We start from the raw sequence: 17,164 nt of genomic DNA, 5'->3' as shown, positions 1-17,164 counted from the left end.
CAGGTTATTTAAAATTATTTACATTCATTGAAAATCATCGGAGAGGCTGGTGGGCCCTAGCCCAGCCGAGAGGGGCCCCTCTGTGGGCCTCATGGAGCCTGCAGCCTGGCTCCCCTTTCCTGCGCCCCTGGTCTGCTACAGCCAGCCCTGGCCCTGGGCTGTCCAGGAGGGGCCTGGCCATGGCCTGCGTCCCGGGGCCGTATGGCAGCCCCTGGCCTGGGGTCCTGGCAGGAGGGAGTGAGGAAGGTTACGGGGCACGGATGGCTCCTAGCTCCACACGTCCTGTGAGTAGCGGCCCTTGGTCATGAGCTTCTTGACGTAGTCCACAGCCTGTGCGTGCTCCATGGCCCCCAGCTCAGCCACAATCTCGTAGAAGGTGTTCTGCACGTCCTTGGCCATGTTCCGGGCATCCCTGCGGTGGGAGGAAGGGGGCCAGGGCGGTTGGGCAGAGCCAGCTCCTGTATCCCCCCTCTCCCCATTGCAGGCTGCACCCTCTCACCCGCACACGTAGATGTGGGCACCGCCCTCGTGGATGAGCTTCCATAGGTGTTCCTTGTCTTTGCGCAGCAGGTGCTGCACATAGACCTGCGGGTGGGACGGGGCAACAGGGTGTAAGGGCCAGGCCCGTCCGAGCCCTGCCTGCCTGCTCCCCCACAAGCCGGCTCACCTTGTGGGCCTGCTCCCTGGAGAAAGCCACGCTGAGCTGCGTGAGGGCGCCGTCCTTGTGGAACTGGGCCAGCTCCTCGCGGTACAGGTAGTCTTCCTCCGAGCGGCGGCAGCCATAATACAGCAGCGTCTCCCCGACCTCCTTGCCTGGGGGGGCGGGCGGCTGGGCTGAGCATGGGCCCCAGCCCCACCCTTGCCCATCCACCAGCCCCAGCCCTGCGCTCACCCTGCTGCTGTAGCCAGGCCCGCTCCTGAATGAAGCCGATGAAGGGCGCAATGCCGGTGCCAGGACCCACCATGATGACAGGCGTGGTGGCCTTGAAGGGCAGGCGGAACTGGGACTTGCGCACAAACATGGGCACCAGGGCCCGGCCACCGTTCTCCCCTGCGGGCTCCTTGGCCCGCAGCCAGCTGGTAGCCACGCCCTTATTGACTCGGCCGGTCTTGGTCTCGTACTCTACGGCCACTGCACAGATGTGCACAGAGTTGGGGTGCACCTGGGGTGAGGATGGGGGTGCAGTGAGGATGGCCGTTGAGCTGAGGCCCCAGCCCCTCCCGGGCCCCACAGCTCTGCCCCGGGCCCGCCTGCACCTTGGAGGAGGAGGCGATGGAGTAGTAGCGGGCCTGCAGCCGGGGCAGCAGCTCGCAGAGGTGGTCGATGGGGGGCCGCAGTGACGGGTAGTCCTGCAGGATGGCCAGGATGTGTCTCCGGGCCTCCACCACCCAGCTCAGGTACAGCTCCTGTGGGGGGGTGGGCACATACATGAGACTCGGTGGAGGACCAGGGGGCTGGGGCCTGGGGTGGGGTGTGGTTGAGGCGCACCTTGCCTTCGCCTGAGGAGGAAGCCATCTTGCGCAGCTGCTCCTGCTCTGCGGGCTCCGAGGCATACTGTGCCAGCTCGTAGAGCACATTGGTGCGTGGCGGGTTGGTGATGTCCAGGTAGTAGGTGAGAGCCGTGCGGTAGGTGGTGGGGCACGGGAACGGGTGCTTCTTGTTGGATTCCTCTGTGGGGACAAGCTGGTGGGTGGGCACGCCTGGCCGGGAGCACTGCCCTGTATGGCGTGGGGAGGCCTGGGGCCTGCCCAATGCAAAGTAGGTGCCCAGTGGCACTGGCTGTGAGGCCTGCCCTCAGGTGTCTCCTTGGCCACCAGACGAGGCCTCGGGCTTTGGGCTGGGCCCAGGCAGGAAGTGCTACCCAGTAACGACTGGGCTGCCCCTGGGGACTGACGGTATCTATGGCCTCTTGTAGGGATGGCTTGGAGCAACTCAGGTGTGAGCTGGGCACTCTGTGGGCACCAGGCCCAAGGCACCCCACCTTCCTCCAGGGACCAGGACAGAGGTGAGGGAGGCCCCGCGGAAGGGGAGCTGCTTCAGCCACTCTGCTCCCGAGTGCGCACGGCCAGGGCAGCAATGCTCACCATCAAGGTTGTTGAGGGACATGACGACGTCCAGGTCGGCTCCCAGGAGAGCTCCGATCTGGTTGACGAGGGCAGAATCGTTGGCTGGGTAAACAGCCACATGGTCCCCAGACTCGTACCTGCGGGGGGCCGGGAAGAGGGCAGTGGCTCAGTGCTGGCGGGTGGGGGTGGGAGGTAGGATGGCGGCGGCGGCGGCAGCGCCTACCTGATCTTGGAATCCGAGATGTCCAACTCCAGGTGCATGAGGTGCCGCTCAGTGCCCTGGTTCAGCTTCCGGTTGGTGGTGACGGTAGCCAGGAACGGGTTCTTGGCATCAAAAGGACTAGGAGGTGGGGGAGATGAGAGAAGCCCTGTGACTGGGGGGGTTCCATCTTTATCTGGGTCAGGGGTTGGTGGGTGTGGGACAGGGTAGTTCTGTGGAGTCCAGGGGTGGGGTGGGGCTGCCAGTGCTTACTCGGAGGTGTGGAAGCTGAGACCCCACCCCAATCTTAGGTCTGGCACATGCTGCACCCCGTGGTGGGCTGGGCCATGCCGAGGACACTGAGCCACAGCAGGTAGGGCTAGGACCTGGGCTGCTGGGGGGTCCTGGAGGACCAGCACCTGTCTAGGTTAGGGGCCCACAAGAGGTGTGTGTCTCCGGACATGAACACATACTGAGGCCAGCTGGTAGGAAATGGGCATTCTGACCAAGTTCACCCACCAAGCTACCCTTGTGGAAATTGTGCCCTAGGGCACCTCTGCAGCAAATTGTTGGAGTGCAGCAGCCAGGATGTGGCCTGGGCCAGGTGGGGGCGGTGCCCGTCCTGTGCCCTGGCTAAGGAAGACCGGGACCTCCATGGTCCCAGCTTGAGGATGAGGCCCCAGGGTAGATGGGGATGGAGCCGCTGGCCGCCCACCCTCAGTCCCGCTTCCTGCACTCACGGTTTCTGGTTCTCGTAGCTCTTCAGCCGTCCCATCTCACCCTGGTACACCTTGGCCGGGTCCATGTCTGTGTGCACCACGAGCTCGTACTGCCGGATGCTGGCAGGGCACATGGAGTGTGAGGCCAGGGACGTGGAGGTTAATCCCAAGAAGGGGGACAGTCAGAAGTGAGGGGGCACAGAATGAATGATCCACAGCAGGGCATCTGTCCAGATGGTGGTTCTCACGCTTACCTGGACTCCTCTCCTGTGGCCTCCACGCCGAAGTGTTCGCACACGGCCGGCCAGAACTGTTCCCGCCACGTGATGAAGTCCTCCTCCAGGCTGGGGAGAAGTGCTCATGAGCCGCCCTGAGGCCCCGGCCCGCGTGTTGTCCCATGGTCACCCCTGGAGCTCCAGCACTCCTGTCCCCATAGGTGCCCAGAGCTGCGAAGGCAGTGTCGGGAAGGAGCCCAGGGAAGGGCAGGTCCTGTCCCAGTGGACGCCATGGGTCCCTGAGGCCAGCTGATAGTGTTACGCTGCCCAGCACCATAGGGGCAGGGAGTGGCTGAGCCCGGGCTGGGGTGGCACTTACTTGCCATCGTCATCACCCATGCCCAGTTCAAAGATGCGCTGGGCGCCGAGCTGCTCCAGCCGTTGGTCCACGTACTTGCCCATGGCGTTGAAGTGCTCATAGGTCTTGTTGCCAAGGCCAAATACCTGTGTGGGCAGGGGCGGCTCAGAGTCCTACCCAGTGGGACCCGACGTAGGGGTGTTTCTGTAGAGCTGGCCCAGGCCCTGGGCAGCCCCTGCACCAGCCATGCACCCCAGGCCACCTCTGGCTTCAGGGCCTAGCAGCCCCCCAGGTCTCTCAAGTGACTCACCGCATACTTGACGCCCGACAGGTCCACATCTGCCTCCTGCAGCCAGTCATAGAAGTCCTGTGCATTGTCGGTGGGGTCCCCCTCACCGTAGGTGGCCATGCAGAAGACCACCAGGGCGTTGTCTATCTCAGACAGGCTGCTCAGGTCGGCCTGCAGGGATGGAGGCAGCCCCCAGGTGAGCTGTTTCCCGTAGCTCCCCTAGCCCTTCCTGCCAACCTCCCTGGCCCTGCATGGTGGGCACTCACCAGGTCGTACTCCTCCGGGTCAGCAGCCATGCCCCGCATCCCATAGCGGTGTGCATCCTTGGATAGGCGGTTGGCAAACTCCTCTGCGGTGCCCGTCTGGGAGCCGTAGAAGACAATGATGTTCCTACCCTGCAGGAGGCCAGACACGGGGTCAGGGGTGCCCACGCGGTGCTGCCCCAGGTGTCCCGTGTAACCCTCACGATAAAAGACTCAGCCAGGTCAGACACGAGTCCAGCTCAGAGCATGCAGCACACAGAAGAAAACCTGCTGGGAGCCACGCGAGGTACTCGAGTGGGAGATGAGGAGCTGGGACATGGGGCAGGCGCTCCCCCAGCAGGCTGGTCCCAGAATCAGTGGGGGAAATGAGCCTGCCTCGGGCGGGTAACTGGCAGGCAGGAGCCTGGTGCCCGGGGAGGTGGCCAGGCCCAGAGGCCGCACGCCATGTGCTTCGGTTGGTGTGACATTCCTAGAACTGCAAATCTACCTGGGCAGGGTGAGTGGTCACGTGGGGCTGGGAGGGGACAATGTCGTCTTAGAGGATTTCTTTTTCCAAGATAAACCCCAGGCCTTGGGGCCCCTGCACTCATGGGGGAGACCCAGAAGCAGCTCCTGTCATTTGGGAAGTGAACCAGTGGGTGACGCTTCTAATTTGACCTTTTTAAGATTTATTTTCACTGGAAAGTTGGGAAGATCTGCTGTCCACTGATTGCACTCCCAAGGGTGCTACAGTGACTGGAACTGTGCTGATCGGCAGCCAGAATCCCGGAGCCTCTTCTGGGTCTCCCATGCAGGTGCAGGGTCCCAAGGCCTTGGGGAAGTCATTGAATGCTTTCCCAGGCCTCAAGCAGGGAGCCAGATGGGAAGTGGGACTGCTGGGATTAGAACCGGTATCTAGAATCCCGGCATGTTCAAGGTGAGGACTTTAGCTGTTGGGCTACTGGGCCAGGCCCTTAATTTAGCCTTTCAAATCTGAAAAACTGGTTGTACTATTGCAACAACTGAGAATACTAAATCGGTATGTTTATTTTAAAATGGGCAAATTGCACAGTAAGTGATCTCAATAAAGCTGTTACTTGCAAAAGACAGAAGTGCAAGAAGCCAGGAACTGCAGCACGGCACGATGGCTGGGCCCTGCATGCCACTAAGCACTGGCTTTCTCCCTCTCTGGCTGGACAGAGGCCCGGGGCTAACTCACCGTTTTCTTCATCTTCTCCACGAAGCTGCTTTCCTTCACAGAGGCCGTCCTGGAAAATGAGGCCCATGAGCCCGGGTTCGGGTGGCGTTCACAACTGAGGCCTTGGCTGTGCCCAGTGACTGCACCAGCCACAGGACTTGGGTCCAGGGTGCCCAGTACCTCCCCAGTGATGCTGAAGACCTGTGAACCCCACACTCTGCCGTGCTCATGCCCGTCAGGGCCCCTCCTCCTCTAGTCTCATGCCATCATGTTGTGGACACCTCCGGCCCTGCCCCCATCAGGCCCCTGCCCAATCCTTGCTGCTGCTCCTCGGCTGGAAGGGAACGGGACCACCCCAAACCGAACTGGGGCCTGGTGATAGTGGCCCTGGTGCACAGGAGGGGCTCACAGGGGCTCCCACGTGGAGGGTTCAGGGGCGGGCCCTCCTGAGCCACCCTCCCAGGAAAGTAGCTCTGGAGGGGCACTTACGGGCACAGTCCCCGCCCCCGCTGACAGGCAGCCAACTCCAGGATGTCATTGCCTCCCCGCAAGCATGTGCTTACTCCCACACACCTGCCACCTGCGAGGGCCCGGCCCAAGGCGGGCTCTGGCTGATTCCAGGAAAGGGCATGAGCTGACGCAGCAGCTCCACGTGCCAGGCTATAGCCACAACGTGAGTCTAAGGGTTCCTGGGTGGCCGTGGGCAGATGCTGAGTGTTCCCCAAGCCCCTGGCATTCCAGAGGGGCCGGGATGACCCCACACAGCGAAGTTTCAGGCCCTTCCCTGACACCCACCTTGCTCTGGACGTCTCTGCCCAGGAGTTTCACCGCGCCACTGCCTGTGCTCACCATGAACCGGAACATGCCCCAGGTGGTACCAACACACCAAACTACTGGGTGCCCCCGGGGACAAGGCCCACCCTGGGCCAGCACAAAGCTGGGCTTCCTGCGCTCCGTGTGAGTAGCAAACACATCTTCCCTCATACTCAAAGCTTGTGAGGCCTTTGGGTGCCACGGGCAGGATGAGCCAAGGATCCCTGAAAATCCCTGCCCACTCCGGGTGACCCCAGTCGAGCTGGAGCAGCAGGCACCCACAGAGGACACCAAGACACTGGCGCTGACTTCAGCTCCCTTTGCTGTCGGATGGACTGCTTCTACGTTATGTTCCTATTTCTCAGTATTAAGGTGGGGGGAGGCCAGGCAGGTGCACCGGCCCCCGGGGAGGTGAGCCCCCTGTCCACTATATGAACAAAGCAGTGGGCGGCAGCAGCCGCTCTGTAAGTCCTGAGAGTCCCTGAGGGATAGACAAGCATGCACACGTCTCCCATGCACTGGTTTGCTCCCCAAATGCCGACCACAGCCAGGGCCATGCTGGGAGCCAGGGGCTCCATCCAGGTCCCCCAGGTGGGCAGTAGGAGCCATGTTGCTGCCTCCAGGGGGTGCGTCAGCATGAAGCTGCAGCTAGGACCTGACTGCTGGCAGCCCAAGCCCTGTCCCTGGCGGTCTTCTCTGGGTTGGAGGCGCGGGAAGCTAACTTGTGTTTCCAGTCGCTCGGTGCTTTTTCTCTAAGAGGAGCATGTGGTGGTTTTGTGGTAAGAAGGGATGAGTTTTGGGCCGTGGGGGTGTGGTGGGTGGAAGGGACTGGCTCCACAGGCTGTGGAAGTCTTGGGTCAGTGACCACAGGCCAGGCTGGGCTGGGCCAAAGCCATGCCACACCTGCCCTGGCCTCCCCGGCTCCCGCCTCTGCACCTGACACACTTATCCACACCTGCCCCTCCTCTCTGCCCACTCACCGCACCCTGGTTCCTTCCCACGGACCCCGGGCTCCACAGGAAGCAGTCGTGAGCCATGCCCGCAGCCCCAGGCTGGCACGGACAGCTGAGATGGGACTGGGGCCTAGCTCCCTGCCTGCGCTCATCCCAAGCACCTGATGTCCCCACCTCCTCTCGGGGGAAGACAGGTGCCCTGGGTCTTACCAGGGGCTCGCTGGCAGCAGGGACAACGAGTAGCCCCAAGCAGTGTGGGATAGCCTGGCCGCGTGGCTGGTGCCGTGGCCATGAGGCTGGCAGAGGTGGCTCTGTTCACACAGGGCAGAACCCGGCTCCCAGGGGCACCTCAGTGCTGGGGAGGAGACCCAGCGCAGGGACTGGCGTGGCTGCAATGGTGGATCCTGAGCCTGACAGGCCCCACCCTGCAGGTGGGGCTGCATGGGGCAAAGTAGCTGCTAGGTTGGTCACAGTGTCCTGGCAGGGGCACACGCCAGGACCCTGGGCACAACACACACCGTGGATGCCAATAGGAGCAGGTACGTGGGCTCCTGGATCCTTGGGCAGCACTGCGAGGGTCTGAGGGGCCCAGGCAGGTGAGAGGCCCTGCCCCACCTGGCCTAGAGTCAGGCTCCCTTCACCCTTCAGCTCCTGGAAAATAGGAGGAGCCGACCCTGACGTGCTGAGGTCGGCAGGGGCTGTGGTCCCTGTGCCTCTAGCCTCCCTGGATCCACCATGTCCCGGTTGTCTCAGCTATCCTGCCTAGGGGATCTGTTAGGACGTTCTCCTGAATCCCACATCCCAACCAGGGACTCTGGGCTGTGGGGACCACTCCTCTGGCTGCTCTGAGCTGGCACTCTCTCCCACCCAGGTCGGCCCTGGAACCTGGCCCTTCCTAGAGTCCCAAACCCATTCCTTGGGAAAGGAGGGGTTTGCAAATCCAGACCACGGGGATACAGCCCCCAGCCGCATCTTCCAGCCCCAGGGTGGCGGTCCTCCTCAGGAATCTGTTCCCGTAGGCCACCGTGGGCACCCGGCCCCTGACCTGCCACCCAACATTGCCAAGGGTGTCAGCAGTCCCCTGCCTCCTGGAGAGCCGCTCTGGACTGACCTCCGGGCCGGCTCGTCCTGCGGAGATGTGTACGCGCACCCCATGGCTTCTCGCTCCCAACTCAGGGCTTAAAGAAGCAGGCGGGTCACCCAGGTGGGCAGTTCGGTGCTGTCCATGCTGGCGTGGCGGGGCAGGCTGCCAGGCCCCACAGACACCCTCTTGGGCTCTTCCCGTGCCTGAGAGCCTGGGAACTCGGCAACATCTGGCAGTTGCAGCGGGCAGCAACCGAGAAGAGGGACTGAGCCTCCCATGAGCCCCTGCGGCCAGACACACTCCTCCTCCCCCTCTTAGTGTGGAACTGGGGAAGAAGAAAACCTCGCCCACCCCACTTGGTCTCCTTGGTAACTGTTTGTATGGGAGCCCTCCTCCCCAGCCCCTCCCCTTCTGCCACTGGGGGAAAAAAAAGGAAGGAAGGAAGGAAGTGGTGCAGGCTGAGCCCAGCTGTGCCAGACGGCTTCTCCAGGGGGTCAGGGCTCAGATTCAATTAGATCCGTTCCCCTGGGGCCTCAGACACTGCTGGGCCCAAACACAGCCTCAAGCCCCCTGCTCCACAGTGAAGAGGCTGCCCCTTCCCATGGCGGCTGGGGCACCGCCAGCTGGGAGCCTGCAGCCCGCGGCATTCCAATCAGGCCTCCCGGCCTTGCACTGAGATGGGATCGGGCTCCAGGGGCCAAGGGCAGTCCACAGAACAGGACCGCAACCCGCCACGGCTCCCTTAGGGCTCCCCTGCCCCATGTGGCTCATCCACCCAGCTTCTGATGCCTAAGTTTCGGGGGTCTGTGTTCAGATCTCCTGGTACCAGACCCTCTCCCGTCCCAAGGCAGAACCTGCTTAGATCCTCTATTGGCTGCTGCTGAGTGGGGAGCGCAGCTGGCAGGTGCTCAGCCCCTGTGCCTGTTCCCCCACTCCCACCCCCGTTGTCTGCAACGGAACACTCCCTAATACTTCTGCTTCTTGTTCAAGTGTCCTCTGACGTCAGGAGGGAAGCAGGGACAGCGGGCACCCTGTGGAGCTGGGGGGGTGGGTGTTGGTGGTGGCTAGGGCGACGGGCGCAGTAGCCTGAGCCCACACAGGCAGAGGGGAGGGCTGCCTGCTGCTCAGCTCCCTCAGGCAGTGGGCCAGGTATGGCCAGATCCCACAGCGGTTTTTACGGTTAATTGCCTGACTTTCTAATCTTCTAATTAAAGTTTCTTTGAAAACAATATTAGGAACCAGCAAGATGAGGCTAAATTCTCATCTTGCACATATGGATCCCATATGGGCACTGGTTCATGTCCTGGCTGCTTCACTTCCCACCCAGCTCCCTGCTTGTGGCCAAAGCAGTAGAGGATGGCCCAAAGTCTTGGGACCCTGCACCTGTGCGGGAGTCCTGGAAGAGGCTCCTGGCTTTGGATTGGCTCAGTTCTGGCTGTTGTGACTACCTGGGGAGTAAACCAGTAGATTGAAAAAGATCGTTCTGTCTCTCGTCTGTGTAAATCTGTCTTTCCAATAAAAATAAACAAACCTTTTAAAACAAAAACAAAGCAACAACAACAACAAAACAATACTAAAGAAGGCTCCCTCCCCTAATGCTGTGGCACAGTAGGCTAATCCTTCACCTGTGATGCCAGCATCCCATACGAGTACCAGCTCATGTCCTGATTGCTCCATTTCCTAACCAGCTCCCTGCTTGTGGCCTGAGAAGGCAGTGGAAGATGGCCTAAAGCCTTGGGACCCTGCACCCATGTGGGAGACCTGGAAAAAGCTCCTGGCTCCCCGATGGGCTCAGCTCTGGCCATTGTGGCCATTTGGGGAGGGAGCCACAGGCACACATGGACCCATCTCCTGACAGCGCAGGGACCCAGAGGAGACATGGTGACCCATACAGGATTCCTCTGTGAGAGGGCAGCAGTGGCCAGTGGGTGGGGAGAGTGAGGGGGGACAGCAGGGGCTCGGAGGTGTGAGGAAGAGCCAGGTCCAGGCCTGGGTGTTGGTCCCTCTGAGTCCTGCACACACTGCTGAGCCCCTGGTCCCCCCTTTCTTGGGGTGACTCTGAGGACCAGAGCCAGGCCCTCCCTCTTCGAGCTACAGCAAGCAGTGTTTGTCTTGGAACCCCTCAAACAGTCCCCCCCTTATTCAGGGGGCTCCCACTCCCCATTCAATCCACCTGAGTCAAAATCACTCAGCTCCCTTGCCCCGTCTGCCTTCTCTCTCCTGGCCATCTCAGGAGAATCTTCCAGCTCCAGCTCAGGGAACCCCCACTCCCAGCTCAGCTGTGTCTATTGCCTACACGTAGCCAGGCCCGGCCACCACTGCACCCCCACGAATCCCCACTGCCTCCTCCCATCCCCAGGCACCCACCCAACCAGAGCCCCCATGAGACTGCAAAGAGGGGGTCTGTTCTGTGAGCTGGTCTGTGGCACAGGAGCCATACAAGCATCTGACCTGACAGGCCCCTGGGACTTTCAAGCTCAGTCTTGCCAACCCCACCTCCACCCACGTACTCCTGTGGGGCCTGGGAGGAATCTGCTGGGGAGGGGAGAGTTGTAGGGCAAAGTCTCCCATGCCCTCGGGGCAGCCACGGTCCCAAGCAGCAGCGCCCCCCCCACCTCCACAAGGCTCACAGGTGCCAATTTCAAACAGACAAGGTCAAAGGCAGCAGAGGGCCCGTCTAAAAGGGAAATTTAGAGAGCAGGTGCAGGCGGCGGGGGCTGGTGCTCCAAGGTGGACTCCTAAGTGCCCCAAGAGGCCTGAGTCCCGCAGTGTGCTTGGGGTCCTGGGATGGAGGCAGAAGCCAAGTATCCAAACCCAGAGCAAAGGTCACGTACACGGCCTGGGGAGTGCACTGCTTCAGCAGGTTTGGGGGAGAAGAAGGCCGCCACCCCAGCTTCCACTGGGACTTCACCTGCCTGGCCCTAGGCTCTCGCCTGAGGACTCTGCCCCCCCCCACTGACCTGATGCTGACCCTGGGGGCACGTGCTCAGCACAGCCCAGCACAGCCTGGCAGAGCCCGCTCCCCCCTGGGGTCTGCGCCTGGGCCAACATACAGCCTATGGCACAAGCAGGCTCCTCCACCCAAACCTGGTGCACGGTTCTCACACAGGACTTGTTGGGGACCTGTCTGGGGAGGCAGGTGCAGTCACGTGTCCAAGTTGTCACTTTCATTTTGTCAGATGCCTAAGTCACCTGTACTGTCATTTTCTGGTCATTTTCCTTTAGGTTAATTCACCTTTTTACTTATTCCTAAGAGGAGGCATAAAACCAATGAAACAGAGGCCAGCATTTGGCGCAGTGGTCAAGCCGTGGCATGAGATACCCGCATCCCCTAACAGATGCTGCTTCAAGTCCACAGCCCAACCTAAGCCAGCATGCTGCTAATGCCATGCAGGCTGCAAGGCAGTGGGGGATGGTTCCGGTGCTTGGGCCCTGGCCACCCACCGGGGAGACCTGGATGGAGACTCCTGCCACGCACCCTCGGCCACACACAGAGCCCCTCAGCCACACACCTTTGGCTTTGCATAGAATCTCTCGGTCATGCATGAAGCCTTCAGCCACACATAGAGCCCCTGGGTCACGCACCCTCAACTGTGCATGGAAACCCTTCAGCTACGCACGGAGCCCTGGGTCACTCACTCTCAGCTTCACACGGAACCCTGGGCCACCCAAGGGACTGAAGGGAAACTGACCCGGTGTGGCTGTGCCTCCTAGAAGGAGCATCTGGAGGCTCCCACCCCCACAGGAGACCCAGGCCTCAGGTGACTTGTGGTGGGGGAAGCTGGGGTTGTCAGACCCCAAACGCACCCAAGCGCTACTTACGTCGACTGGATCTTGGTGAACTCGGGGACCTCCTCCTTTTTCTTACGGAAGAGGAACCAGTAGGTGAGCAGCCCCACGATGAGGGAGAACAGGACGGCGTCCGTCATGCTGAAGGCCGCTGCTTCCTCGGCCGCCGCCTCGGGCATGGTGGCACTGGTGTCCCCGTGGGAGTCCCCCATGTTGATCAGGAAGCTGTCAAGAGAGGCAGAAGAGGGGGGACAGGCATCAGTGGGGAGCACAGGGGGCACCCAAAGCACCGACCAGTGGCCAGCAGGTGCTTGCTTGCGGCCCATGCCCCCACCCCCTGGATCCAACGGCAGCCCAGGGAATACAGTGGGCGACACAGTGCAGAAACCACGGCCTAAGGGACTGAGCACCTCTGAGCCGTCCCCCGAGCGCCCCGCACAGTAAGGATGCCCCTGTGCCAGAGGTCCAGGGTTGACCAATCAGGTTGTTTTGTGTGATGTCACCGGCACAGGAGACCCAGGGTATGAGCTCAGGGGCAAGGGGGTGACCAAGCTGGGTAACTGACTCTCAACATGCTGGATGCTAGGGCCCAGGAGGCTTCCCTGCTTGGCAATACTGCTCTGCTCCTAGAAGCCCAGTGTTTTAGCTCACACTCTTGGTGGCACAGCCGGTAAAGCTACAGCCTGTGGTGCTGGTATCCCGTACGGGCACAGGTTCGTGTCCCAGCTGCTCTATTTCCCATCCAGCTCGCAGCTAATGCACCTGGGAAAGCAGCGGAAGATGGCTCAAGTGCTTTGACGACTGCACCTATGTGAGATAGCCGGAAGCTTTTGGCTCCTGGCTCCTGGCTCCACACCAGTCCAGCTCTAGCCACTGTGGCTGATGGAAGATCTCTGTTCCTTTCTCTCTCACGCTCTGTATTTCCAAATACACAAATAAATCATTAGAAAAAGAAAAAATGACCTGACGTTATGCTCACTGCCTAAATCCTTGCCTTGTATGCACCGGGATCCCATATGGGAGTCGGCTCGTATCTTGGCTGTACCACTTCCCATCCAGCTCCCTACTGGGAGTGGAGAATGGCCCAAAGCCTTGGGACCTGGCTCCTGGCTTCAGAATAGCTCAGCTGCAGTTGTTGTAGCCATCTGGGGGGAGTAAAATAGCGAATGGAAGAGCTTTCTGTCTCTCCTGTCCATAAAATTTGATTTGTCTTTCCAATAAATTAAAAAAAAAAAAAAAGAAAATCTAACTCAAACCTCCCTGATGGAAAGCCACAATGGCTTCAAGGCACACTTGATGCAAACTCCGAAGCCCTTCCTCCGATTACCAGGTCCACCCTGAGCGGGCCTTGCCCCCCTCTCCCGCCCCTTAGCACTCTCCCCATCTCACGGGCTGCCTGTCTCTGCCCTGTTTGCTCCTGCTGTTGAGCCACCTCACCAGGACTCTCCCCTGCTGCCTGCAGGGCCTGCTTCCCTGCCCTCAGGCCTCTGCTGGGACATGGCCAGCTCAGTGACACTACCTGACCCAACGGCTGTGAACTGGCCGACTGTGAACTTGCACACAAGCAAGCGGCAGGCAGCCCTCTGTGCTGCAGGGGGTTAGCACAGGGCAAGGAGGTCCTGGAGCTTCTTCTGATCATCCTGAAGGCACAGTCCATCCCTCCCGGGCACACTGCAGCCTGGCAGGCTGACCACGGCCACCTTCTGCTTGTCTGTTCCGTCTCTAGCACCTGCCCTCACCTGTCCTTTCCATCTCATACAGCACCCCGAGTGCGGGGTCAGGGTCACAAACTCTTGCACTGTCAGGGAAACTCGGAGGATGTTGACAGGCCCCGCCCACTGTGAGCGCGCTAGCCCCACCCACTGTGACGGTATCCCTTGCACCCTGAGGTCCCCAAGGAGCACCCATGTGGTCTCAACACAGCATACAACATTCCAACAGCTCCGCTCCGACCCTGAGCATCCAGTAAAGTCACCAAAAGCTGGAGAATGGCAGGGAGGAACTGGGGATCATCTCCCTCTCTGCAGGAGGGACACGGGCAGGAAACCCACCTGGGAAGCTTTGTGGGATCTGCATCCGCCTCCTCTGAGGACCCACGATCACTTCCCAGGAGCCACACGACACCTTGGCCTGACCCCCTCTGCCGCCCCTCACTTGCCTCTCCTCCTGCAGACCCCAGCTCAGCAGGGCCATGAGCCACTGCTCAGTAACTCCCCAAGGAATGAACAAATACCCTAGAAGCATGGAACATAAGTGGGCAAGCATCACTAACTCACAGCATGACACTTCAAAAGAGACACACCACCCCTCAAACCCCACACCTCTGCCTGTGGTGTTGACATCCCATATGGGTGCCTGGTTCAAGCTCCAGCTGCTCCGCTTCCCTTCCATTTCCCTGCTTGGGGAAAGCAATGGAGAATTGCCCAAATCCTTGGGACCCCGCAGCCACATGATCTCCACATGAGAGTCCCTGGCTCCAGGCTTCAGACTGGCCCAGCTCTGGCCATTGCGGCCACTTGGGGAGTGAACAAGCAGATGGAAGATCTCGCTCTCTGTAACCCTGTCTTCCAAATAAAATAAATAAATCTCTTGGGGGGAAAAAAAGGATGGTCTGTGAGCGTCTGCCTGGCCATCCTCTAGGATGGGGGTCCCCAAGCTCTCTCTGTTCTCCCCAGGCCGACAGGAGCGCCTGGTGGTCTGACCCAGGAGGCCAACAGAAGGAATGCAGCCACTATACGTTTTTTTCTAATAAAATACCACAGATTTAAAAAAAAAAAGGGGGGGGGCGATCACAAAGCCCACCCCTCAGGGTTCCAGACAGTGTTTGCTTAGAGGGAGTATTTGGAGAGGACGTGAAAAACACGCATTATGAAAAGAAAACTGTATGGACTTCAACATTATTTTGTAGCAAACTCTTTATCTGTCGACATGTGTCCAAGCATCCTCTTCTGGTGCAGCGCCTCCACGGACCAGGTGCTGTGGGCACAGCTGCTACCCTGAAGTCCTTGTGCATTACTAGTGCTGCATTGTTGCTCTTTTAAATAGTAGTAACACAACAGCCAAGGCTTGGACCAGGCAGAAACCAGGAGCCAGGAACTCCATCTGGGTCTGCTCCTGCATGGGAGCCATCCTCCACTACCTCTCCCGGCACCTTAGTAGGGAGCTGGGTCGGAAGTGCAGCAGCCGGGACTTGACACAGCACCCCGATATGGGATGCTGGAGTGACCACTGCACTCCCTTCTTTTTGATCTCCAGCTGACTGCATCCACGGCCACAGAACCCATGTTAACGCAGGACGGGTGGTACACATGTATTCTGACTGCTGTTTTTCCTCAGTTCCGGCAGCTGGCCACAGCTCCAGCCCAGCACACAGCAGAAAAATACAGGCTCACCCGAGGGTCTTTTCAATGCTTGTGGTAGATGGAATTGAAATATAAAACTTCTTTTGGTGCTCTTCTCCCCCAAAAAACTCCCTGCAATCCATGCATGAATTCTCCACAGTGTGCATTTACCAGGAACGCTTTCCAAGTTCCCTCGTTCATAGCTCAGGGTTCAGGGTATATATATGTGTGTGTGTGTGTGTGTGCGCGCGCGCGCGTGTGCAGGCCAAGCCTCAGGGTACAGGTGTGTGTGGCTGTGTGTGTGACACTGGTGACAGCAAGGGAAGGCTCGTTCCCCATCCAGCTGCTGACCCCAGTGGAGGTCACAGGGCTGTGACTGTGTTCACTGTGGGCAGTGTATGGGCACTGCCCATGCCTGGGTGTCAGGAGGCAGGAGGCACCTGGCAGGAAGTGGCAAGGAGGGCAGGGAGCAAGAAGGAAGCCCTGTGCTCCCAGGAAGCTGCTGCAGACCAGCGACTGCCGGGCCAGCTCCAGTGGGTGGCCCGGAGGCAGAGGGGAAGCTGACAGCTACCGTGGGCACACACCTGTTGTGGGTTTATCTGCAGCTAGTGCAGCTGCCTGTCAACTGGCATCTCTGGTCAAACTTGGCAACTGCTCAGGGAGTAAACAATCAACCTAGCAGATGAGACGGCTGCAGCAGAGGGCCGGCCTGGTTCCCAGCTGCGGCTCCTGACTCCCACCGCTTCCTGCCAGTGCAGACCCTGGCGGACAGTGGCAACAGCTCAGGCGCCCGGGTGCCTGCCGCCCACATGGGAGACCTGGAGCGTGTTCCCAGCTCTCGGCTCCGGCTCGGGCCTAGTCCTACCATCGTGGGTATATGGGGAATGGACCAGTGAGAGGGAACTCTATTGTCAAATAAATGATAAAAAAAAAAATCTTAAGGAAGAGTCAAGAGATTCTTGAATAGCCCCCGCCCCGCCCGAGGATCCGCTCCTCACAGATTTTGGGGAATCCAGCAAGATGCTCTGCTGTAGCCTCCTGATGTTCTGCCTACTGCTGCATCACATGAGACCAGAGCTGGGAGGAAGAAGAGGGCACACGGGGCCCCCAGGGGCGGGCTCGGGGGACTGAGAGAGGGTCCTGCTGGCAGCAGCAGTAACAAGCAGGATCTGCAGGCTCTCGGGTGCCTCAGTGGGAAGAGCGGGGATGTGTTTGGAGATGCGGGAGTGTGCGCAGGTGGCAAGTGAGAGATGAACTTCGCAGGGGGTGCGAGGCCATGTGCCAGAGGGCGCGGGTGTCAGACTGGGCTATCTTGGGCAAAGAGTGGCACGATGGGCAGCTGCACACTGTTGGGTAGCACCTGCACCTATAGCCCCATGCAGTCCCGGCCAGGGCGTCTGGGAGAACACTGAGCACGGCAGGCAGCCACCCAGCACCCTCAGCAGACGCCCTTTCCCCCACATACCAGGGCTTTGTCCCAGGACTCCCCGTGACTGCCATGTGTCTGACGCAATTTCCCGAAAGGGGAAGGCAGCTATGGGGTGAAACCCACGGCAGCATGACGTGGCAGGCAGCAGGGAGCTCAGCCTTGCTCTGCTGACTGTGCCCCGGGGATGCTGACACTGCCAGTAGGGCTACCCATGCCTGAGTGTCAAACGCCAACAGGATACAACCAGACAAGGTCTCCAGGAAGTGGGGTGGGACGTGAGAGCAGAAATGGAAGGAATCTCAGGGTGGCTCCCGGAAGCCAGGGATGCCTTCTCTGGGCAGAACCCGGACCCTGGAGGACAGTTTTACTGCACGAGCTGCCTGCCATGGGTGTCTGGAATTAGAACCTGCTGGGGGAAGGTATGGTTCCTGTGGGAGAGGTGTGGCCACAAAGGTTGGGTAACTGGAT

General features: G+C 60.1%; 1 protein-coding gene across 2 annotated transcripts; it reads right to left on the bottom strand.

Annotated features, from left to right (window-relative positions):
* Positions 1-4: 4 nt before the first annotated feature.
* Positions 5-12,329, bottom strand: LOC121151447 (NADPH--cytochrome P450 reductase-like). 2 transcript variants are annotated; one of them, XM_040972827.1, is made up of 15 exons: positions 11,960-12,329; positions 5,309-5,357; positions 4,114-4,242; positions 3,869-4,018; positions 3,580-3,704; positions 3,240-3,329; positions 3,007-3,105; positions 2,291-2,407; positions 2,086-2,204; positions 1,490-1,671; positions 1,258-1,407; positions 893-1,163; positions 668-813; positions 500-585; positions 5-412 (listed from the first exon to the last, which is right to left on the bottom strand). In XM_040972827.1, exons 1-15 carry the CDS (start codon positions 12,250-12,252, stop codon positions 268-270), a joined length of 2,151 nt encoding a protein of 716 aa, XP_040828761.1. In that variant the 5' UTR covers positions 12,253-12,329; the 3' UTR covers positions 5-267. The 2 variants fall into 2 exon arrangements, with proteins under 2 accessions (XP_040828761.1, XP_040828762.1); XM_040972828.1 differs by lacking the exon at positions 1,258-1,407.
* Between the last annotated feature and the right edge of the window lie 4,835 nt (positions 12,330-17,164).

Source organism: Ochotona curzoniae, unplaced genomic scaffold, assembly GCF_017591425.1.
Source record: "Ochotona curzoniae isolate NIBS_2020 unplaced genomic scaffold, NIBS_Ocur_1.0 contig_2321, whole genome shotgun sequence".
Taxonomy (NCBI): Eukaryota; Metazoa; Chordata; class Mammalia; order Lagomorpha; family Ochotonidae; genus Ochotona; species Ochotona curzoniae.
This window is presented reverse-complemented; position numbering and strand designations above follow the sequence as displayed.

Excerpts from the sequence above, each read along its gene's own strand:
- LOC121151447 (XM_040972827.1), bottom strand. The coding sequence starts at position 12,252 with ATGGGCCGCAAGCAAGCACCTGCTGGCCACTGGTCGGTGCTTTGGGTG. Across the intron at positions 4,243-5,308 it reads TGGAGAAGATGAAGAAAACG|GGTAGGAACATCATTGTCTT; the intron begins GTGAGTTAGCCC and ends GGCCTCCTGCAG. Across the intron at positions 3,705-3,868 it reads TGTCGGGCGTCAAGTATGCG|GTATTTGGCCTTGGCAACAA; the intron begins GTGAGTCACTTG and ends CTGCCCACACAG.